The sequence below is a fragment of the Pan troglodytes genome, chromosome 15 (assembly GCF_028858775.2).
Source record: "Pan troglodytes isolate AG18354 chromosome 15, NHGRI_mPanTro3-v2.0_pri, whole genome shotgun sequence".
In the NCBI taxonomy this organism is placed as follows: domain Eukaryota; kingdom Metazoa; phylum Chordata; class Mammalia; order Primates; family Hominidae; genus Pan; species Pan troglodytes.
Genome location: NC_072413.2, coordinates 66,850,586 through 66,872,799, shown reverse-complemented (window position 1 = coordinate 66,872,799; position 22,214 = coordinate 66,850,586). Strand labels below are relative to the sequence as shown.

The following is a 22,214-nucleotide window of genomic DNA, read 5'->3' as shown; positions in this document are numbered from 1 at the left end:
AAGGTTCTATCTTGAGGTTCTGGGTTGACATGAGTTTTATGGGGGACCCCATTCAACCTAATTCAGTCTCCTCATGGGTTGTTGTGAGGCTTAAATATTATAGTACATTGCATGCTTGTGGTTTTCATCTCTTCAGTTCTTTTTCCTCTATTTCCTGGCCTCCAATTACAGTGAACCAGCCTTTGCCTTAGCACATGTGTGTCCCTGTTACTCCAACCTTGAGGCTCTTGGGGACGTGTCTGGTGTCTGCTTATTGGCAGCTAAGGTGAACTCTGAAGAGAGAGGATCATACCTAGGATAGTATTTTCCCCAGAACCTGGACCAGGGCTGGAGGTGGGGAACAGGCTGCCTATCTGCTGGGGCCCCTCCAGCCATTTCAGCTGGAGTCTGGGACAGACTTATTGGCCGGCGGAGCTCAATGCCCTGAGACTCCCCCATTCAGCCCTGTTTTGTACTCCTCAGATCTTAGGTTGGAGATGAGAAGGAAGAACCATACCCCAAGGCCATTTGGGAGTGGCTTGGCTTGGTGTAGGGCAGCGGTCCCCAGCCTTGTTGGTACCAGGGACCAGTTTCGTGGAAGTCAGTTTTTCCACGGAGTGGGGAGGAGGCAGATGCTTTCAGGATGACTGTTCTACTTCAGATCATCAGGCATTAGATTCTCATAAGGAGCCCACAACCTAGATCCCTCGCATGCGCAGTTCACAATAGGATTTGAGCTCCTGTGAGAATCCAATGCCGCCCCTGACACAACAGGAGGCGGAGCTCAGGTGGTAATGCTCACCCACCTGCTGGCTCACCTCCTGCTGTTTAGCCCAGTTCCTAACAGGCCATGGACCGGTACCCGTCTATGGCCCAGGGGGTGGGGACCCCTGGTGTAGGGGATGGGAGTGTGCTTGACTGGCTAAGGGGGGTTGGCTCTAGTTCCCCTTTGTAAGTACAAATGCTGGGCTTTGCACACAATGGTAAGAGGTTGCTGCCCCCACACCCACTGTGCGTGTATGGAGTTATTTATCCAGACGTGACGGGCAGAGTGGAGGAGGCATAGTGGGGATTGCACTGATTCATCACATGCTTCTGTCGGGTCCAGCTCACAGCCAAGGTACAGAGCAAAGATTGACCTCGTTGCCTTGCCAGCCACCAGCAGGGGCATGAGAAGTGCTGGCATGCTGGCACAGCCTCTGGGGAAAGCAGTTTGGCCACATGTATTCAGTTCTACCAATTTTACTACACTCTAACCTGGGAATTCCATTTCTTGAGACTGTCTAAAGAATCCATCCTGGGCGTGAGGAGTGGCAGTGGCCAGGCAGCCCAGTTTCGCAAAGGCTGTCAGCACGCCGCGGCCCGCAGACACCCGGCACGCGCCCTCCCTGCCGCCAGGATGCCCAAGGGGAAGGTCAGCTCTGCTGAAGGAGCCGCCAAGGAAAAGCCCAAAAGGAGATCGGTGCGGTTGTCAGTTAAACCTCCTGCAAAAGTGGAAGCGAAGCTGAAAAACGCAGCAGTGAAGGATAAATCTTCAGACAAAAAAGTGCAAACAAAAGGGAAAAAGGGAGCAAAGGGAAAACAGGCCGAAGTGGCTAACCAAGAAACTAAAGAAGATTTACCTGCAGAAAACGGGGAAATGAAAACTGAGGAGAGTCCAGCCTCTGATGAAGCAGGAGAGAAAGAAGCCAAGTCTGATTAATACCATATACCATGTCTTATCAGTGGTCCCTGTCTCCCTTCTTGTACAATCCAGAGGAATATTTTTATCAACTATTTTGTAAATGCAAGCTTTTTAGTAGCTCTAGAAACATTTTTAAGAAGGAGGAATCCCACCTCATCCCATTTTTTAAGTGTAAATGCTTTTTTTTAAGAGGTGAAATCATTTGCTGATTGTTTATTTTTTGGTACAACCAGAAAATAGTGTGGGATATTGAATTATGGGAGGCTTTGACTGTCTCGGGTGTCAGCTTAACATTCCATAGATGGGGGGTTAGTTTTTATATCCTATAATACAAAGCATATTAAATGGCAATATGGAGTCAGTCCTGCATTTAATATCTTGAACATTTTGAATTACTTCTGTTCCCATGTTGTTTTTTAGTAGAATTGTTTCCTAAAGAAAACCACTCTTTGATCATGGCTCTCCCTGTCAGAATTGTGCACTCTGTAACATCTTTGGTTGTGGTAGTCCTGTTTTCCTAATAACTTTGTTACTGTGCTGTGAAAGATTACAAATTTGAATATGTAGTGTACGTGCTATTCAGTTGTGAACTGGTGGGCCGTATGTAACAGCTGACCAACATGTGAAAATACTGGTACTTGATAGCCTCTTAAGGAAAATTTGCTTCCCGATTTTAAGCTGGAAAGTCACTGGAATAACTTTAAAAAAGAATTACACTATATGGCTTTTTAGAATTTCATTACGTATGTTAAGAATTGTGTACAAATTGAAACGTCTGTAGTGATCTTCAACCAATAAAATCTCAATTATTAAAGTACAAAAAAAAAAAAAATCCATCCTGAACATGGAGACATCCATACACTAGGGCAAGCTGAGGGCCCAGCAACCCACAGTAGGGCAGTGAAGGGTTAGGGGAGTGGACGTGCAGCCTTTCTGCAGACGTCTACATGAGAAGACTATGGAGCCAGGGCAGAAATTCCAATAATGTGCCGCCAATTTTTTTTTTTTTTTTTTGAAACGGAGTCTCGCTCTGTTACCAGGCTGGAGTGCAGTGGCATGATCTTGGCTCACTGCAACTTCCGACTCCCTGGTTCAAGCGATTCTCCTGCCTCAGCCTCCCAAGTAGCTGGGATTACAGGCATGCGCCACCACGCCCAGCTAATTTTTGTATTTTTAGTAGACATGGGGTTTCACCATGTTGGCCAGGTTGGTCTCGATCTCCTGATGACCTCGTGATCTGCCCACCTCGGCCTCCCAAAGTGCTGGGATTACAGGTGTGAGCCACCGTGCCCGGCCCATGTGCTGCTAAATATTTTAAAAGCAGGAAACATAATTTATATATGCCCAAAGAATAGCCACATAAGGAAAGACTGAATAGGAGTGGATAAGTAGGCTTACCTGTAATTTTTTCCCTAAGCTTTATATATTACCATTCTGTTTTAAAGAAGAAAGAGTAGGGGGAAGGAAAGAAATGCCACCTGGGGACACAACCTTGGCTCCCAGCCCAGCCTTATTTATTGAGATGGGCTGAGCATCCCAGCAGCAGAGGGTTGGGTATGTGAGTGAGGGAGGCTGGGCCAGCCCCCATCCTGTGCCTGTCAACTTCACAAGGCAGCTGGTGAGTGTTGTCTAACAATGGCCCTGGGAGGTCATTTCTTGTTCCTGCTTTCCTCCTGTGGAAACAAATTTAAGAAACGCAAGACCTGCTCGTGCCCTGTAGATAGAGGGCAGCGTGTCTGAGGGTCAGAGAAGGCGCTAGCCACTGTCGGGTTCTGTGCAGAGTGCACTGGACACACTGACCGAGGGAAGGGGCCCCTGCAGGGCTGCCGGCAGCCAGTGACGGTAACTGGGGATATTCTAAAGGCAGGGTACTCCTGAGGTGCTTGGGTTGTTTTTTTCCTGGTTATACCAGAGGGTGTGGATGGCTGTGTTTCCCGCTGTGTGTATAACGTCATGCCCTATGCATTCCCACAGACTCCTGCATAGCCTTCCTACGTAGACACTTTCATGGCCTTGGAAGTGCTCTGAGGAGAGTGCTTTTCCCCGTTGCGCCCGTTGGTGGATGTTCTAGTTGCACATCTGCTTTTGCACCCTGCAGATCCCTGCACAGTGGGCACCTCCTTGAAAAGCACCCCCAGAAGTGGAGCTCCTGGGGCTCTGAGGGGTGGGCGGTTGGGACCAAGGAGATGCTTCTCACTCCTGCTGAGCCATGTGGGCCTCTCTCAACCCAGGCAAAGAGGCCATGCTGCGACAGAAGGACTATGAGACCGCCACCCTCTCTGAGATCAAGGCCCTGCTCAAGAAGCATGAGGCCTTCGAGAGTGACCTGGCTGCCCACCAGGACCGTGTGGAGCAGATTGCCGCCATCGCACAGGAGCTCAAGTAGGTGGCCCCAGACACCCCTACCCTGTGGTGAGGGGCTGAGGCTGGGCTTTCTCAGCTGCTGGGGGAGATGGGGGTGTGGCCGTGGAAGATGGGGAGGGTGGGTACAGGTGGGTGCCCAGGTGGGGAGGGAGTCAACGCAGGAGACAAATATCTCTCCTGGTGGGGAAGGAGCCCGGGACCACTGCCATCCTGTTAAAGGCCACCAGTTCTCGCCTGTAGCTAGTACAGGAGCAGAGGGTGACCAAGACTTGGTTCTGAGCTTTCTCGTTGGGCCTCGAGGGCTCCCTGCCATTGGCCATTGAGGTGAAGGCTGGTGTCATCTCCAGCCATGACTGGGAAAGGGGTCTTCTTTGGTCTCCTCTCTGCCAGTCTCCTGAAAGAGGGGAGGGGTGGAAGGAGTGCCTGGAAGGTCTCTTGAAGGGAGCGCCCCTGGCTCTTCCCAGCACCACCAGCCACCCCACTGACAGCCTCAGGGAGAGGGAGATGGGCCATGAAATTAACCTGGGTCCCCCGACTTCCTTGTCTCTTCCCTCCCCAGTGAGCTGGACTATTATGACTCACCCAGTGTCAACGCCCGTTGCCAAAAGATCTGTGACCAGTGGGACAATCTGGGGGCCCTAACTCAGAAGCGAAGGGAAGCTCTGGAGGTGAGGGGTCCCAGAGGGAGATCTAGGCCCATATCCGGCAGCCCTGTGGTGCCCCTTCCTGCTTCTTGACTCTCTTTGCTTTGGGCTAAAAGACTCTATGGCTTCCCCAGACCTCCCCCAACCCTGGCCTAAATGTGGAAGATTCACTTTGGCACAGGATTTGGACTTTGCCCTCATGGCGATGCCTCCTCTCTTGCCCTCACGTGTCTCATCCTCCCAGTTTAGTGTGCTTTACAGCCCAACCCCAGCCATTTGAGAACCCTCCTATTCCACACACCAGACTCTGGGACCCAGGCCAGGTGACTGTGATGTGAGATGGTTCATACACCTGGCAGGAAGAGCTTGTTCTTTCTGCCTGATTGAGTCAGTGCTTCTAGAACTGGGGCTCACCAGGAGGATCTTGATAGGAGTGGGGGATGATTCTGGACATCACTGTACTAACCCTTACCCTATTTGGCACTCCCAGCGGACCGAGAAACTGCTGGAGACCATTGACCAGCTGTACTTGGAGTATGCCAAGCGGGCTGCACCCTTCAACAACTGGATGGAGGGGGCCATGGAGGACCTGCAGGACACCTTCATTGTGCACACCATTGAGGAGATCCAGGTGAGCCCCACCTCCACTCCCCGGAGGCTGGCTCCCCTGGGGCCCCTGGCCCATGCTCTGTGGGTCACTTTTGCGGGACTGCCCCTGAGGAAGAGCATCCTAAGGATTTTATAGACCCAGAACCTTTGCATTTGACTTATTTTGACAAGATAATATATGTGCATGATCTAAAATTAAAAAAAAATTAAAAAGGTTTATGATAGGGTCTCCCTCTGACTCCTTATCCTCCAGCCCCTAGTTCTCTCCCCAAAGGTAAGAATTTGACTACAGTCTCTGCACACAAGCAAATATGTTTGTTTCCATGCTTTGTACCCTTTTTGTATAAAACAAAAAGTACCTTTTATTATATACCATATTCTGAACCTTGATTTTTATTTATTTTATTTTTTTTAGAGACAAGGTCTCACTCTGTCACCCAGGCTGGAGTGCAGTGGTGGGATCATAGCTCACTACAGCCTCCAACTCCTGGGCTTAAGCAATCCTCCTGCTGCAGCCTCCCTAGTAGCTGGGACTACAGGCTCACATCACCATGCCTGGCTAATTTTTAAATTTTTATTTTTGTGGAAGTGGGGTTTTTTCTTTGTTGCTCAGGCTGGTCTCGAACTCCTGGCTTCAAGAGATCCTCCCATTTCAGCCTTCCAAAGTGCTGGGATTACAGGCATGAGTCACTGTGCTCAGCCATGAACCTTGATTTTTAATGTAACATTTATTTGGAGCTCATTTCACATCAATTAGCAGCTTCCTCAATCTTTCATGCAGTTGCAGAATACTGGATTTAAAAGGTTTTGCCAGGAGCTAAGGAAGCTCATGTTGTGGGAGGTCATCTGGGTAGTGAGCCTCTGGAGCAGCCCTTCTCCCTGACCTGTGAGGTGGTGAACACACCAGAGAGGTTGCTGTTAATTTGACCAGCCCTAAGGATGAAGCTGTTGCTTTTGATGACTGTGGCTTCACCTTCCTGTGGCCATACCTGCCATCCTGGTTCTCAGCCACAAGAATCTTTGAATTGATGCCTCCTGGTCTCCCAGCTGGTGTGGAACTCAACCTCCATGGCCCTTCCACTCACTTCTAGCGCTCCCTTTGTTCCTCTTGCCCACATATTCCCATCTCTGTCCAGGGACTGACCACAGCCCATGAGCAGTTCAAGGCCACCCTCCCTGATGCTGACAAGGAGCGCCTGGCCATCCTGGGCATCCACAATGAGGTGTCCAAGATTGTCCAGACCTACCACGTCAATATGGCGGGCACCAACCCCTACACAACCATCACGCCTCAGGAGATCAATGGCAAATGGGACCACGTGAGTTGAAGGGCATGGGCCGAGCCATCGTAAGTTTCATAAAGGCAGGGATTTTTGTCCATTTTAATTGATTTTTGTCAATTTCATTTAAAATTGTCATATAGTAAACACTCATTGTTTGTCCAAATGTCAAATGACTGGGTTTCCAGAACAGGTTGACACCTTTACTCCTGTTCTGTTACTGACCGGCCCTTCCCCTTCTGGGTCCTCCATTTCCTCATCTGGCACATGGACAGATGGCTGACCCATCCTGAAAGTCGCCTTGTTGTTCCTGCCCCAGGTGCGGCAGCTGGTGCCTCGGAGGGACCAAGCTCTGACGGAGGAGCATGCCCGACAGCAGCACAATGAGAGGCTACGCAAGCAGTTTGGAGCCCAGGCCAATGTCATCGGGCCCTGGATCCAGACCAAGATGGAGGTGGGTCCCATGCTGGGAAGCAGTGCTGGGGCTCCCACCCCTCCCCCACCACACTATCCTAGCCAGCCAGGCTGCCTGTCTCCCTGGGTGGGACCCATGGAGGACTGAGGCCCGGAGCCCGCCGTGGGTCTGCTGTCCTGTAGAAGGCTATGGGGGCCTATGTGAGGAAGCCCTGCTGGCAGTATCTGATTTGGGAGCAAAGACATATGAGGACACCACTAAGAAGCTGCCTGTGGGCTCACGCCTGTAATCCCAGCACTTTGGGAGGCCGAGGCAGGTGGATCACCTGAGGTCAGGAGTTCGAGACCAGCCTGGCCAACATGGTGAAACCCCGTCTCTACTAAAAATACAAAAATCAGCCGGGTGTGATGATGCGTGCCTGTAATCCCAGCTACTTGGGAGCCTGAGGCAGGAGAATCACTTGAACCCGGGAGACGGAGATTGCAGTGAGCTGAGATTACGCCATTGCACTGCAGCTTGGGCAACAGAGCAAGACTCTGTCTCAAAAAAAAAAAAAAAAAAAAAGAAGCTGCCTATGAAAGTCCCATAGGAGGGTCAGTTCCTGAGCGCCCGATCCAGCTTAATCCCTTTGATGTCTCTTGTTGACCAGGCCTCCCCTTCCTCTCCTCCTCCTCCTCCTGAGCAATGAGCCTGGCCAAAGAAAATGATTGATCTTCCCAGAAAGAGAACTGAACCCCAGTGGAGCACAGAATTTTTTGCTGAATTGTGTGGGGTAGATAGTGGGGTGCTTTAGCAGATCAGGAAAGAGGCCCTGCTTGGCTAGAGCATGGCCTCTGAGTTCCTTAAGAACAGAGACCATGTTGAGTTTACATTGGTATGTGTCGCTCCCCCGCACCCCCGCCAGCACATTGTCCTTAGTAGACAGGCAGGAAATATCTACTGGATTGAACTGAGTGGACAGAAAGTGCTTTCACAAACAAGGGTTGTTTACATGGATGAATAACAGACAGAAATGGGCATTAGGCCTGGCCTGCAGGGATGGATGGGATTCAGGTGGGCCAGGGCAGGCATCCCAGGAGGCGGAACAGCAGGAGCAAGAGCATGGGTACTGAGGAGGTGAGTGAGGTCTGCCGAGGCTACGAGGATCCTGGTTCAGTGGGTCCCTGAGATGGACAAGACTTGGGAAAGGGCATTTGAATGGCAAGCAGAGGAGTGAATATTTAGGTTAGAACTGACCCTGCATCCCCTTCCTGAGGCTGACAGGTACCTGAGAGTTGGTAGGTATTTCATCCAATGATAACAGTGCTTGTTATATACCTCTGTGGTGCTGTTTCCATACCTAAGAGCACCCATGCTAAAAGTGTCTTACTAATTACCAGTGATGGCCTCCTTAGGGCTGGGATGGGAACTGAGAATCATTTGAGGGCTTAACAAGTGATTTTGGAGGCCCCAGTCCCCACCCTATGGGAGCAGAGTGAGGTGGTCTGACAAGGTGCTTCCTTCCCGGTGAGCAGGAGATCGGGAGGATCTCCATTGAGATGCATGGGACCCTGGAGGACCAGCTCAGCCACCTGCGGCAGTATGAGAAGAGCATCGTCAACTACAAGCCAAAGATTGACCAGCTGGAGGGCGACCACCAGCTCATCCAGGAGGCGCTCATCTTCGACAACAAGCACACCAACTACACCATGGAGGTGGGTGGGGCTGGCCTTGTTCCTCTTGGGGAGCCCGTGGCCCCTTCTGCTCTTTCTCCTGGGTGGGGAAGTCTCCAAGGGAACAGGTCATAGTTGGAAGATAAATTCACTTCACCCCTGAAGCCTCACATCTTCAATTTTTAGTACCTTCCGCTTTCCCAAGGAATGTGTTGAGAATGCACATTTCTAGGCCCCATCTCTGGAATTTGCTTCACTAATTCTGGGGTGGAGTTCAGAATAAGCACTTCTGGTGGTTCTGGGTGCTGGTGGGCTCCAAACACTGGCTCAGGCATCTGCTTTGAAAATGGCTACTTGTTTTAACTGTGCAAGAGTGTGTGTGTGTGTGTGTGTGTGTGTGTGTGTGTGTGTGCACGTGGCTGTGGGGTTGGAGGTTCAGGGAATCACGCATTTTTTGGTCTCAATCTTTCCTACCCCCAAATCTGCCCTCCTTCCTGACCTGACCCCCATTGGCAAGTCCTGGTTTCTTTGCTCTCCCAGGCAGAGGCTGCCACCCTGCCCCTTGGTCATCTAGGGTCCTTGTCCTAGTAGGTTGTCCTTGTCCTGGTTCCCCTTCCTCTGGTGACACTAAGCCACACAGAAGGCCAAGTTTGATGGCTTTGGCCATTTTGATGGTTGGGGAGTAGGGTGGGCAGGGGCCGCCAGGAGCCCAGGCCTGGGACCCCTTTGCTGACAGGCCCCTTGCTGTCCTGCAGCACATCCGTGTGGGCTGGGAGCAGCTGCTCACCACCATCGCCAGGACCATCAATGAGGTAGAGAACCAGATCCTGACCCGGGATGCCAAGGGCATCAGCCAGGAGCAGATGAATGAGTTCCGGGCCTCCTTCAACCACTTTGACCGGGTGAGAGCCCCATCCTGTGCTTTCTTAGTGCAGCCCCCAACCCCTGCCCCAGGGCCCTGGAGGGCACTTCCCCGGGACGTGGGCTGCCATGCAAGTGAGGAGGGAGAGAAAGGGGAAACTGCCGTCAGCCTGCCCTGACTCAATGCACCCCGCAAAACCATCCTTGGTAAACCTGTGTTGGTGCCCCATAAGCTTCCCTGCTTTCCGGGAGAGAGTGTTCAGACTGTGGGTAGAAAGAGGACCTTTGACCCCGATCCTTGCTCTCCTACCATGAGGAGTCACCCTCAGTGAAGGCTTGCTGCTCCCTGGCTGTGGAGACAGAGGAGCAGAAGAGAGACTCCTCCTGCCCTCGCTGGCCCCTACCCCTACCCCGACCTCCAGTGGCCTCTGGGACTCTGCCGGGGATGTCAGAGGCCTTGGTCCTGGGTTCCCATCCCAGCTCTGGGTCAGGCTGGGTTTTAGTGGGCTGCCCCTTCCCAGTGCCCTGGGGCTTGCGGGCGGTCCCAAAGCGTGGGAGCATGGGCTTGGGTGCTGCCCACCACCCCACCTGCTTCATGGCTCTCTAGGCACCTGGGGGGAAGCCCCTGGGGAAGCGGGGGGGCTGGGTCACTTCTGAGGGAGCTTCTCACCCTTGTGGCTCATCACACCCCACTGTGGTCCTGCTCCCTGGAGCAGGGCTGCGTGTGCTGGGGGGAGGGCACCCCCTGGAGCCTCGTTGGTGTGTCTAACCGTGTGCACTTTTATTTCCCCTCCTCCCCCGCCCCCCCACCCTCCCTCCGCATGCCTGTCCCTGTGTCTCCCCACACACGCCACCCTCCCCCGGGGCATGCCCCCCTCACGGCTCCACCTCCCTGACACCGCATGGCTCGCTGCCTGGCGCACCGCGGCCCCAGGATCACTCCGGCACACTGGGTCCCGAGGAGTTCAAAGCCTGCCTCATCAGCTTGGGTTATGATATTGGCAACGACCCCCAGGTACTCGCCTCCTGCATGGAGCACGCTCAGGGGTGGCGTCTGGGGCAAGAAATAATGCGTTTTTCCTTTTTCTCTTCTCTCTGTCTGGATCTCCTGTCCCCCTCCTGTGGGCCATGGGGCTCGTCCTCTCCTGCTGTCTCTGTCTGCCCCATCACTGGTCCACCCTCTGCCCTCTGCTGTCATTCGTGGCAACCTACTGGGTGCCTGCTGTCTTCCGTCCTCGCTGCTCTTCATCCCATGGGTGGATTTTTGCATCTCCCTGCTCTGTCTTCCTCCTGTCTTTGGACATTTCCACCGATGTGTGTTCGCATCTTCTCCTATGTTCCTTTACCCATCCTGACCCCCAAAACCATAAATCTCATCCCCGTTCTGGCCATCTGTTCCTGTCTTCCTGGCCCCGGGCCGGCCCTTCCTCTTCCTGCCTTCCCGACCCTCCTTGTGTCTTGGTACCACTGCCCCCCACAGAAGAAGACAGGCATGATGGACACGGATGATTTCCGCGCCTGCCTGATCTCCATGGGTTACAACATGGTAACGTAAACCCCACCCTCTGTCTGCCCCGGTGAGAAGGCAGCCAGCTGGCGGGAGCAGCCAAGTCCCAGGAGTGGCAGGCTGGAGGCCCTCAGGCTAGGGGCTGCCCTCCCTAGAGGAGCCCCAAGGCCCATGTCCTTGGGGAAGATGGCTCCCTGAAAGCCGGCCCGGCCACGGGCGTGTGTGTATCCGGGAGGCCTGACCTCCTCGCCTCAATCTCTGTGCCACTTCATCTTCTGGTACTTCTCACTCCCACTGTGGACAGCTGGGCTGACCCTGAGGCTGGCAGGAAGGACTGGTGGTGTGGGATATCCCAGGTTTCGGGCTGGCATGCGTCACCTCACATGGAGCATGGAAACTGAGACTTCCACCTCTGTCCTGGCGGTGACTCTGGTTGGGCCTGCCGCCCCTCTGGATTATCCCAGGCCGTCCCCCACCCCCCAGCCTTCCTAGTCTGTCCCCCCTTGCACAGACATTCTGAGCAGAGCAGTCAGGTGACTCCTGAGCCATGGTGCCAAGTGCAGAGCCCACAGGCTGTCCAGCGCAGGGCATGGGCATGGGGCTAGGAGCAGTGAACCTGGGAGTAAATCCCAGCCCTGCCGTCATTAGCGTGTTACCTCAGCTGAAGTGGGGGAACCCTACAGGACTGTTACAAGGATTAAATGAAGGAATTTAAGTGTGTGCATGTATCTGGCATGTAGAAAATACGGTGTGGTGGGGAGAGAACAGATTCTAGAACCAGACTGCCTGAGTTCAAATCCCAGTTCTGCTGCTTCCTGGCTGTGTGACCCTGGGCAAGTCACTTAGCCTGTCTGGGCTTCAGATTTCTCATCTGTACAATGAAGATAATAAAATACCTATCTTTATGGTTGTAGTGAGGATTAAATGAATTGAAATAAAGCTTTAGATTAATACTTGATATGCTACATAGGTGTCAGCCATTGTTAATCATTGTTGTCATTATAGTTATTATCAACATGATTATTTGCTCTAAGAGGAACTCAGGCATCTGCAGGGTGTGGGAAACCCTGAGCTGGGTCTCCCCTCTTGGGTGTTGTGTCCCCATCATACCCTTAGGACAACCCAGGTTAGGTCAGGGGGATGTGCCCTCCTCTTCCAGCCACAGGCTGCTCTGAGCCCCCAGGGTCTTCAGTCCATATGAGATATTCCCAGCAGGCCACGGGCTGACAGGCCTGGGTTTGGCTGTTCCCTCCAGGGAGAAGCAGAATTTGCCCGCATCATGAGCATTGTGGACCCCAACCGCCTGGGGGTAGTGACATTCCAGGCCTTCATTGACTTCATGTCCCGCGAGACAGCCGACACAGATACAGCAGACCAAGTCATGGCTTCCTTCAAGATCCTGGCCGGGGACAAGGTGGGTGTCCTATGGGTGGGCACTGTGCTGGGGTGGCAGGCACTGGCTGGACTGTGATCTAAAGGGGTGAGAGCTGGAACATGAACTCCTCAACTGCCCCTTCTTCCAGGGTCCTTTGGCCTCTCCTTGTTTGCCACTTCTACTCATTTCTGTAATGCCTTGGGCTCAGCTAAGGTGTCAGGACACAGGATTAGTATAAGTGACCCTTCCAGGATCACTGCATGCCAGTGAGGGACTCCATAGCTGGGATGAAATGACGGGTGGCAGACGGGTATAGAGTGGTGTGGATGTGTGATTGGACTCTTGGAGTCCATCTGACAATCCCTGGGACTTCACCCTTGGTCTCATCCCGTGCATCGGCACGGACTATAATGGGAGCAGGAAGAGGGACTGTGGGACCCAGGAAGGAAGCATGTCTCTCGTGTTTTCTACCCTGAGCAGTGATCTACTCTGGGTTTCCCAGTCTCCCAAGTACCCTGCAACACTCCACCTGGCAGTGGATGGATGCAGGGGGTTGTCTCCAAGGATGCCAGAGGCTCAGTCCAAGTCTCCACTGTTCTGAGATGGTCATTGGTAGACCTGGATGTTACCCAGAACCACAGCCATCTCCAGCCCAGGGACCTGAGGGGATCTGTAGAAGCCACAGATCCCTCGAATATTAGAGAAAAGACTCACAGAGCAGCCAGAAGAAATGGTGGGGGTGGGGTGGGGGCCTAGGGTCTGTGTTCTGTTTAGTAAAAGTCACAGTAAATCCTTATGCCATCCTTCCTTCAAAACTGAAAAGATTCAGGCCAGGCACAGTGGCTCACGCCTGTAATTCCAGTACTTTGGGAGGCTGAGGTGGATGGATCAGGTCAGGAGTTCAAGACCAGTCTGGCCAACATGGGAAAACCTTGTCTCTACTAAAAATACAAAAAATTAACCGGGCGTGGTGGCGTGCACCTGTCATTCCAGCTACTTGGGAGGCTGAGGCCTGAGAATCGCTTGAACCTGGGAGGCGGAGGTTGCAGTGAGCCAAGATTGCGCCACTGCACTCCAGCCTGGGTGACAGAGTGAGACTCCGTCTTAAAACTGAAAAGAATCAGTTACCGAAAGCAAAAGCCAATAGGGAGGGAATATAATTTCTGGAATGTCTGTCTATAAGGGAATAAAGGCTGAACCTACAAAGAAGTCCCTAAAGGTCTGATTTAAGTACAAGAACAACGTTATTTGCATCATAGCACTTTGGAGCTGGAAGGATCCTCAAACCATTTAGTTGTAGTGGCTAATTTTGTAGAGGAGGAAAACTGGGGCCCAGCTAGGGGCCTGGTCTCCCAACTTTTGGTTTGACAGTGGCAGCTCTACCCTCCCTCAAACTGGTTCCCAGGGCACTCTGGCAGAGGTAGGGCATGGTGCAGGGCGACTACCTTGTGGGTCAGAGCCCCCAAATGAGCTCTCCTGGATCTTGAAGCTCCTAAAAGAAGCAGTTTCCAAGTAGACCTATCATGAGCAAACCTGGGAGAAGGTAGATACCCAGGCTGGACCTGCTTGCATGGGGCAAGGCCCACATTTCTGCAAAGCTGCTTAACATAGCCTGGCCATATTTGGGAAGCAGTGATGCCCAAACATGGATGGTGTTCTTAATCTGCTGGAGGGCTCATTAAAATTAGACTGTCTGTCCGCGGCCTCCAGAGAGCTCAGCTGAGTGCATGTGGGGTCCCCCCAGGAACCTATACGCTCCACCCCAGAGTATCTGCTGATACTGCTCCAGCACGCAATTATTGCAGTCGAGTGTGATTCAGAAGATGATTATAGGTGTAATTGGCACATGGAATTAGATTGGAAAGTGGCTTACAAAGTAGGTACTGAAGTGGAAAACCTGAGAGAATTTTAAAAATACATGTTGTGTATGCGGTATGTACATGTGTGGATATTTATGTCCGTACATCCTGTAGTTACAGCAGGGAGGCAAAATGCAAACGGCACATGCTGCCTTCACGCCGCCAGGCTTTGCGGCTGTGTCGGGCCGCGCCGCTTTACGGCTGCTGGACTTTACGGCCTTCCTGACCACTCTCTCCTCGCAGAACTACATTACCATGGACGAGCTGCGCCGCGAGCTGCCGCCCGACCAGGCTGAGTACTGCATCGCGCGGATGGCCCCCTACACCGGCCCCGACTCCGTGCCAGGTGCTCTGGACTACATGTCCTTCTCCACGGCGCTGTACGGCGAGAGTGACCTCTAATCCACCCCACCCGGCCGCCCTCGTCTTGTGCGCCGTGCCCTGCCTTGCACCTCTGCCGTCGCCCATCTCCTGCCTGGGTTCGGTTTCAGCTCCCAGCCTCCACCCGGGTGAGCTGGGGCCCACGTGGCATCGATCCTCCCTGCCCGCGAAGTGACAGTTTACAAAATTATTTTCTGCAAAAAAGAAAAAAAAGTTACGTTAAAAACCAAAAAACTACATATTTTATTATAGAAAAAGTATTTTTTTCTCCACCAGACAAATGGAAAAAAAGAGGAAAGATTAACTATTTGCACCGAAATGTCTTGTTTTGTTGCGACATAGGAAAATAACCAAGCACAAAGTTATATTCCATCCTTTTTACTGATTTTTTTTTCTTCTATCTGTTCCATCTGCTGTATTCATTTCTCCAATCTCATGTCCACTTTGGTGTGGGAGTCAGGGTAGGGGGTACTCTTGTCAAAAGGCACATTGGTGCATGTGTGTTTGCTAGCTCACTTGTCCATGAAAATATTTTATGATATTAAAGAAAATCTTTTGAAATGGCTGTTTTTTAAGGAAGAGAATTTATGTGGCTTCTCATTTTTAAATCCCCTCAGAGGTGTGACTAGTCTCTTTATCAGCACACACTTAAAAAATTTTTAATATTGTCTATTAAAAATAGGACAAACTTGGAGAGTATGGACAGCTTTGATATTGCTTGGCACAGATGGTATTAAAACAACCACACTCCTATGACAGCTCTTTGCCTGCTCCTTGCTTGATGTTTTCTGGAAGTGTGTGTGGGGTCAAGGATGGTGTGGGGCACCTGTATCTACTCCTAATGTTTTTGACCCTGCTGTGTTCAATCTTCTTACACTTCAGTTTCTTCATTTTAAAAAGGAAAAGGTAATTTCTTCACAGTCTCCTATGAGTTGGACAGAAAGTCATGGATGTGTAAAGGACTTCTTGATGATAAGCCCCACCTTCATTTTTCCACGGCATCAAACAGCTCTGTGACATCTGCATTCCCCCCACTCGTTTTATTTTTGCTGCAGGGAACAGCTTGAGTTATCTCTTAAGAGTCATCTCATCCCTTGCTATTCGAGATGACCCACAGATGGCAGCTGTTCAGCATCACCTGGGAGTTCATTGGAAATACAGAATCTCAGGCCCCATCCCTGAATGTCGAATACTGTGTGTACTGCTCTAGCTTCTCCAGAGTAAAAGATAGTCTCTATAGGATGCCGTCTGCTCTGGCACCAGGGCCCCTGAGCCCATGCCTTTTATCTGACGTTTGTTTTGCAACCCATTACATCACTTGCCCCCGGGCATCCTTTAAATTTCATCCTTGGCTAATTCTCATTGTAACCGGTTCCAGCTTGCTTTAAATGATTGGGTGGATGGAATTCTCCCCATTGACAATTGACAGGTGGCAATTAATTGTTCATGCCTCAGTGGGATGAATCCATTACATCTCTTTCCTGCCTAATATTTTTATCTACCTCCGACTTTTTTGTAGGGACTTTGTTGATATCCTCATGAAGGCCCATCTCTCCTCTCTCTGGCTTGTCCATCCCTTGACAAAACCTTAATGACTGTTCTGGGTACCAAATCTGTGGCAGGAGTGTGACCCAGCTGCCACCCACCTCCTCCATCACTGGACCAGCTCATAGTTGTCCCTTGGACATGGGGTTAGTGCCCAACAAGTGTAGTCATTTGGGTAAGTGAGTTACTGGGAGGGAGAACAGATTCAATTTCCTGAGGTGGTGAGGAGAGACTGAAGGCTTTGCCAGTTCTTTGGCCTATGCCAGGCTCTCTGGTACTTCTGCAGGTGGCATGAGCTGTGTGAAGCGCCTCTAAATTTAAGGCTCCAAAGCTCTCCAACACAAACAAGACTTTAGGGTCTGCGTTATGGACGCCAAGGGAAGAAATACAACCTCAACATCAGTGCCTGTCAAGGGAGGCAGATGTGAGCTCGTCTGCCTGCCACCGGCCATTTGGACTACCTTGGGCAAGTGACCTCCTTAAATGGGGCCGATAATGTTGCTTTCCTTCTCTCCCTGGCACACAGTAGGCATTTAATAAGTGGCAATGGGTATTGTCCCTAGAGTTGTATAAAAAACCAGCTCTAGCAGGGCGTGTTGGTGCATGTCCGTAGTGGCAGCTGCTTGGGAGGCTGAGGTGAGGATCACTTGAGCCCAGGAGTTTTGAGTCCAGCCTGAACAACATAACAAGACCCTGTCTGTAAAATGGGGAAAAAAAGTCAGCTGTGCTTTGTTATGCTGTTTAAAATATTCTTAAAGAAAAAGGCCTGATTACAGAAAAATACCATTAAGGGGAACCCTCTTACAGTCTCTGTGCTGAGGGTAGTAGTAGGCTGAGTAATGGTCCCCCAAGATGTCCATTTCCGAGTCCCTGGAACCCATGATTGTTAATTCATATGACAAGACTTTGCAGATGGGATTAAGAATCTTGAGGTGGGGAGATTGGTTCTGGATTATCTGGGTGGGTCCTTAGGGAGCAGGCATGTCGGCATCAGAGGAAATGTGACAACAGAAGCAGGGGTTGGAGTGATGTGAGGCCACAAGCCAATGAATGCGGACAGCCTCTAGAAGCTAGAAAAGCCAGGGAAACAGATTCTCCCTGAGAGCCTCCAGATAGAATGCAGGTCTACAGACCCATTTTGGGTCTCTATTCTCCAGAACTGTGAGATAATACGTTTGTGTTGTTTTAAGCCACTTCATTTGTGATAATTTGTTACAGCAACCATAGGAAGCTAATTTGTACTCCATCGTTCATGCCCTGGGGAGCTGGCTGCCTCCCCGACGTCAGTGACCCGTGGCATAGGCATGACCTGCTGGAGAAACTGCCCTAGCTTCAAAGGCCTGAGTGTGCAACATTGGCCTTTGGGAGGCTGCCTTAGCTGCTGGACTTGATCTCCTAAGCCTTAAAAGCGCCATCCATGGAGAGGGGAAAAGGAAGCTTCCAAGTTCTGAGAGCCCAAAAAGGCCAGAATAGCTGGGCCCGGCAGGAGATGTAAGGCTTCCTGTTGTCTCAGATGCAGGAGCCAGAGGGCAGCCCAGCTCCAGGTAGGCACCAGCCACAGAACTGGAAAGCCCTTGGGAGGCTGAGGTCCTGCCTTCTCTATAGCTTATCTTGGCCCCTCTCTGTGTGTCAGCCTCCCTCCTCTGCCTGCAGCCCAGCTTTGGGTGCACACCTCCCCATGGTGGCAGAGGTCAATTCCACAGTGCCTAGTGTTGACATTTTCTTGACACGAGACTAGTCCCAATTCCAGATGTCCAGGACGCACTTGGCCCAGTCTGACCTGGTGTGATAAAGTGATGCCTGTCAGTGGATAAGGCTGGGGCCATTGCTCATGGGCTAGATTGGGTATCACCTTTAGGATAACCCAAAAGGTGGCCTCATAAGAACTGTCTCAGTTCATCAATTTTCACATTTTAGCATCTCTGATATTGAGATAGAGCATACAATTGATCTCACTTTAGGATTAATGGTGTCTTAACAATTGCTGTTGGCCAGATAGCAGTCATGACTTAGTGTCATTGCCTGCCTATTTGAGACAGGAATGTGAGTCCTGTCTTTTGTCTCAAAAACTTCCATTAATCTTACCTCCTGGTAAGATCAAGCTCCAGTATCAAAAGTTGCATAGTGGGTACCCAGAGAGAAAATGCTGATGATCATAGTGTAGTACTGGCTTACGAAATGCTAGCCAGGGTGCAATGGCTCATGCCTATAATCCCAGCACTTTGGCAGGCTGAGGTGGGCGGATCGCTCGAGCCCAGAAGTTCAAGACCAGCCTGAGCAACATGATGAAACTCCGTCTCTACTAAAAATACAAAATTAGCCGGATGTGGTGCCACATGCCTGTAATCCCAGCTACTTGGGTGGCTGAGGCAGGCGAATTACTTCAACCTGGGAGATGGAGGTTGCAGTGAGCCGAGATCATGCTGAAGGAAGGAAGGGAGTAAGGGAGGGAGGGAGGCGAGAGAGAAAGAAAAAGAAAAGCTGCATTTTCAGTTCTATTGATGGCACAGCAGGCAACGGTGTGTGAAAAACAGGCACTTAAAGACTCTGGGCCGGGCACGGTGGCTCATGCCTGTAATCTCAGCACTTTGGGAGGCTGAGGCGGGTGAATCATGAGGTCAGGAGTTCGAGACTAGCCTGACCAACATGGTGAAACTATGTCTCTACTAAAAATACAAAAAATTAGCTGGGTGTGGTGGTGGGTGCCTGTAATCTCAGCTACTCGGGAGGCTGAGGCAGGAGAATTGCTTGAACCCGGGAGGCGGAGGTTGCGGTGAGCCGAGATCACGCTACTGCACTCCAGCCTGGGTGACAGTGTGAAACTTTGTCTCAAAAAAAAAAAAAAGACTCTGACAAGGGATTCAGAAGAGAATTTTAGCAAATTCGGTTTCCTCCTATTGTCCATGATACAAGTCTAAAAAAGTCTGAGCTCTTTCAATAAGTATATAATAATGTACATATATGAGTACATAAAGAACATAATAAAATTCTAAAGAAAGCATTGTGTTATGGTTTAACTGGTTACATTTTTCTTTATAGCTCATAAAATAATGGAGCATCTATAAATCCGATCATATCTGAAGAGTATAATATGGCCTATGGGCCCTATTGCCTGTCAGATCCCCCAAATCTGGATTCTATATTTGATGGAAGAGGAAAAGAAAGATACATCCTAAACTGAATCCAAAAGCAATGTAAGGGATGTCTGGAGGGCCTGGGAAGGTCTTCAGAATGGAAGAAGTCTGTGAGAAGTGAACCTGGTGATACCGATTCAAAGAGCCTGTCAAGTGAAGCCCCCTAAAATGGGGAGAATAAGAATCTTAGAGGTTGTTCAGTAGAAGTCTTGGAATGCATTTTCAGTGGTTAAGGGAAAAAAATGACTACTCTTAAAAGTTGAGAAACCAAAGTCGCCCTTACTTCATCCCCAAACTGAGGAGCCACCTAAATCTGTTGAAGTTCCCTCTGGGGTCCAATCCAGAAGCCATCATAGCCTTCAGGGTCCATGGAAGAAAGCAGTTCCATTACAGAGAGCCCAGGAGTTCAGCCAGGGAAAATGTTCACTGAAAAGCAGTAGAAGTGGAAGCTGTAAGAATATTAGGTCCCTCTGGGCATGATGGCTCACGCCTGCAATTCCAGCACTTTGGTGAGGCCAAGGCGGGCAGATCACCGAGGTTGGGGGTTTGAGACCAGCCTGACCAACATGGAGAAACCTAGTCTCTACTAAAAATACAAAATTAGCTGGGCGTGGTGGTGGGCGCCTGTAATCCCAGCTACTTGGGAGGTTGAGGCAGGAGAATTGCTTGAACCCGGGAGGCAGAGGTTGTGGTGAGCCGAGATTGTGCCACTGCACTCCAGCCTGGGCAACAAGAGCAAAACTCTGTCTCAAAAAAGAAAAAAAAAAAAGATTATGTCCCAAAGCTACTATAACTTATGATAGCTCCAACAAAAATATAAAAATACAATAACACATGATAGCTCCAACAAAATTATGATGTCTCTGGGACATCATAAAGGAGAATTCCTTAGTCAGAGGGAGTTACAGAACCTAATAAGGAACTCTCAGAGTAAAGAATGTATTGGAGGCTGGCTCACGCCTTTAACCCCAGCACTTTGGGAGGCTGAGGCAGGTGGATCATGAGGTCAGGAGTTTGAGACCAGCCTGGCCAATATGATGAAACTCTGTCTCTACTAAAAATACAAAAATTAGCCAGGTGTGGTGGTGCGCGCCTGTAGTCCCAGCTACTCGGGAGGCTGAGGCAGAAGAATCGCTTGCACCTGGGAGGCGGAGGTTGCAGTGAGCCGAGATTGTGCCACTGCACTCCAGCCTAGGCAACAGAGCAAGACTCCGTCTCAAAAAAAAAAAAAAAAAAAAAGAAAAGAAAAGCTCAAGAATTATGAAAGAAGGTTACTACAGGACAAAGAAGGTCTTTGAAACCAGCTCCGTATACAGAAGGAGGTAAATCATGAGATTAAAAAGTTGCTGGTGGCTTCTGTTGGGGATGATCTTCAGTTATCACTTTGAATGTCTAGTCCTTGAGAAAAATCAGCTTATTTTAGAAAATGAAGCCCTAGGTTGAAATACAGCTCAGCTTTCCAAACAGAACGTATGTCAATACAGTGTGATATATGGCAAAGTAAATTCCTTGCAAGCAGGGTAATGGCAGATGAGTTAACCAAGTCAAGAGCATCAAGAGCAGTTTTCTTTTTCTTTTTTGAGATGGAGTCTTGCTTTGTTGCCCAGGCTGGAGTGCAGTGGTGCAATCTCAGCTCACTGCAACCTCTGCCTCCCGGGTTCAAGCGATTCTTGTGCCTCAGCCTCCCAAGTAGCTGGGATTACAGGCACCCATCACCACGCCTGGCCAATTTTTGTATTTTTAGTAGAGTTGGGGTTTTGCCATGTTGGCCAGGCTGGTCTCGAACTCCTGGCCTCAAGTGATCCTTCTGCTTCAGCCTCCCACAGTACTGGGATGACGTCAAAAACGTGATGCACGTGGGGCCATACAGGATCTCCTAAGTGAATGGGAACAGTTTCTTCAGGAAATGATAGCTACCCAGAAATTATTGGAGGAGCTCTTAGTCTCCTTGCAGTGGGGAAGAGGGCAACCTTACTCCCCTAATGTACAACCCCACAGCACAGCAGAGCTGGCATTAACAAATCACAAGTTGGCAAAAGCAGCAAATTCTCATCTTCTGGGAAACGTTGGCATTAACTATCAAAAAAAGATTCCATCGACAGTTGAATTCTGCAGCACCCCAGCTGAGAAAATGGCTGAAATGGTTCTATAAACTTTAGATCCAACTACCTATACAGAGAGCTCACCTGATAATCCATGTTTTGAGTTTTCACCAACCACCTTACTTGCTGCAAAGAAAAATTCTGGATGATTTCATCCCTAGGCTAGATATGAAAATATAACTTACAATTCCTGCAGTCACTGCCAGGGAGAACTTACTGCCCTTTAACAGTCAATATATTGGAGGCATGCTACAGGTACTTGCTTTTTACCCGAGAGTCATTATTATTTGGGAGCTGGGGTTCTTAGAATGCTAGAAGTAATATCACTTCCTATTTACAAAGTGTATATACCCAAAGATGTTTTATGTACTAGACTCCAGATTACCCCTTCTTAATAAATATCTCAGGGTAATAAAAGAATGAAACTGTATTTAAAATTTAAATACAGTTGCATTTTTTTCTTTGAGCTTATACAATATTTTAGAAACAGTCTACTTTTTATAAATATCAAGTTGGATATTCTTGTGTGTTAAACTGTATTTAATATTTAAAATAGAGAATACTTCCCAAGCGATACATGATGCTTTTCCTAAAGGACTCTAAAAGTAAAAGGTTCTATAACTTTCTTTTAAGCACTAAATTATTATTTATCTTACTGGATATTTTATATGAACAGTGTTAATTTAGTTACACTAAAGCAAGGGTAGGCAAACTACAACCATGAGTCAAGTATGGCCACACCCATTCATTCACTATTGTCTAGGTTGTTTTTGCTCTATAGCTGCAGAGTTGAGTAGATGCAGCAGGGCATGTATGGCTTGCA

The 22,214-nt window shown here is 50.0% G+C and overlaps 2 protein-coding genes and 1 pseudogene across 5 annotated transcripts in view; all 3 read left to right on the top strand.

Moving 5' to 3' along the window:
• ACTN1 (actinin alpha 1) overlaps positions 1–15,368 on the top strand; it is a 105,944-nt gene extending 90,576 nt beyond the window's left edge. The window contains exons 12-22 of one of the 4 annotated variants that reach the window (XM_016926257.4): positions 3,895–4,045; positions 4,587–4,695; positions 5,162–5,302; positions 6,417–6,599; positions 6,880–7,014; positions 8,490–8,669; positions 9,383–9,529; positions 10,423–10,503; positions 10,969–11,034; positions 12,251–12,409; positions 14,473–15,368. In XM_016926257.4, the coding sequence (XP_016781746.1) occupies positions 3,895–4,045; positions 4,587–4,695; positions 5,162–5,302; positions 6,417–6,599; positions 6,880–7,014; positions 8,490–8,669; positions 9,383–9,529; positions 10,423–10,503; positions 10,969–11,034; positions 12,251–12,409; positions 14,473–14,631 (1,511 nt within the window). In that variant the 3' untranslated portion in view covers positions 14,632–15,368. Of the gene's footprint in view, positions 1–3,894; positions 4,046–4,586; positions 4,696–5,161; positions 5,303–6,416; positions 6,600–6,879; positions 7,015–8,489; positions 8,670–9,382; positions 9,530–10,422; positions 11,044–12,250; positions 12,410–14,472 lie in introns of those variants that run through there. The other 3 variants (XM_024348757.3, XM_024348758.3, XM_054666048.2) reach the window with 3 other exon arrangements.
• On the top strand, positions 1,271–1,768 carry LOC107968194 (non-histone chromosomal protein HMG-14-like). The gene has a single exon (XM_063793613.1). It carries the CDS (start codon positions 1,379–1,381, stop codon positions 1,679–1,681), a length of 303 nt encoding a protein of 100 aa, XP_063649683.1. The 5' UTR covers positions 1,271–1,378; the 3' UTR covers positions 1,682–1,768.
• Positions 15,369–21,132: 5,764 nt separating the features above from the next.
• LOC134808371 (golgin-45-like) lies at positions 21,133–21,706 on the top strand (annotated as a pseudogene).
• The last annotated feature ends 508 nt before the right edge of the window (positions 21,707–22,214 follow it).

Bases quoted from the DNA above. Each gene is read 5' to 3' on its own strand.
- LOC107968194 (XM_063793613.1), top strand. From the start codon at position 1,379: ATGCCCAAGGGGAAGGTCAGCTCTGCTGAAGGAGCCGCCAAGGAAAAG.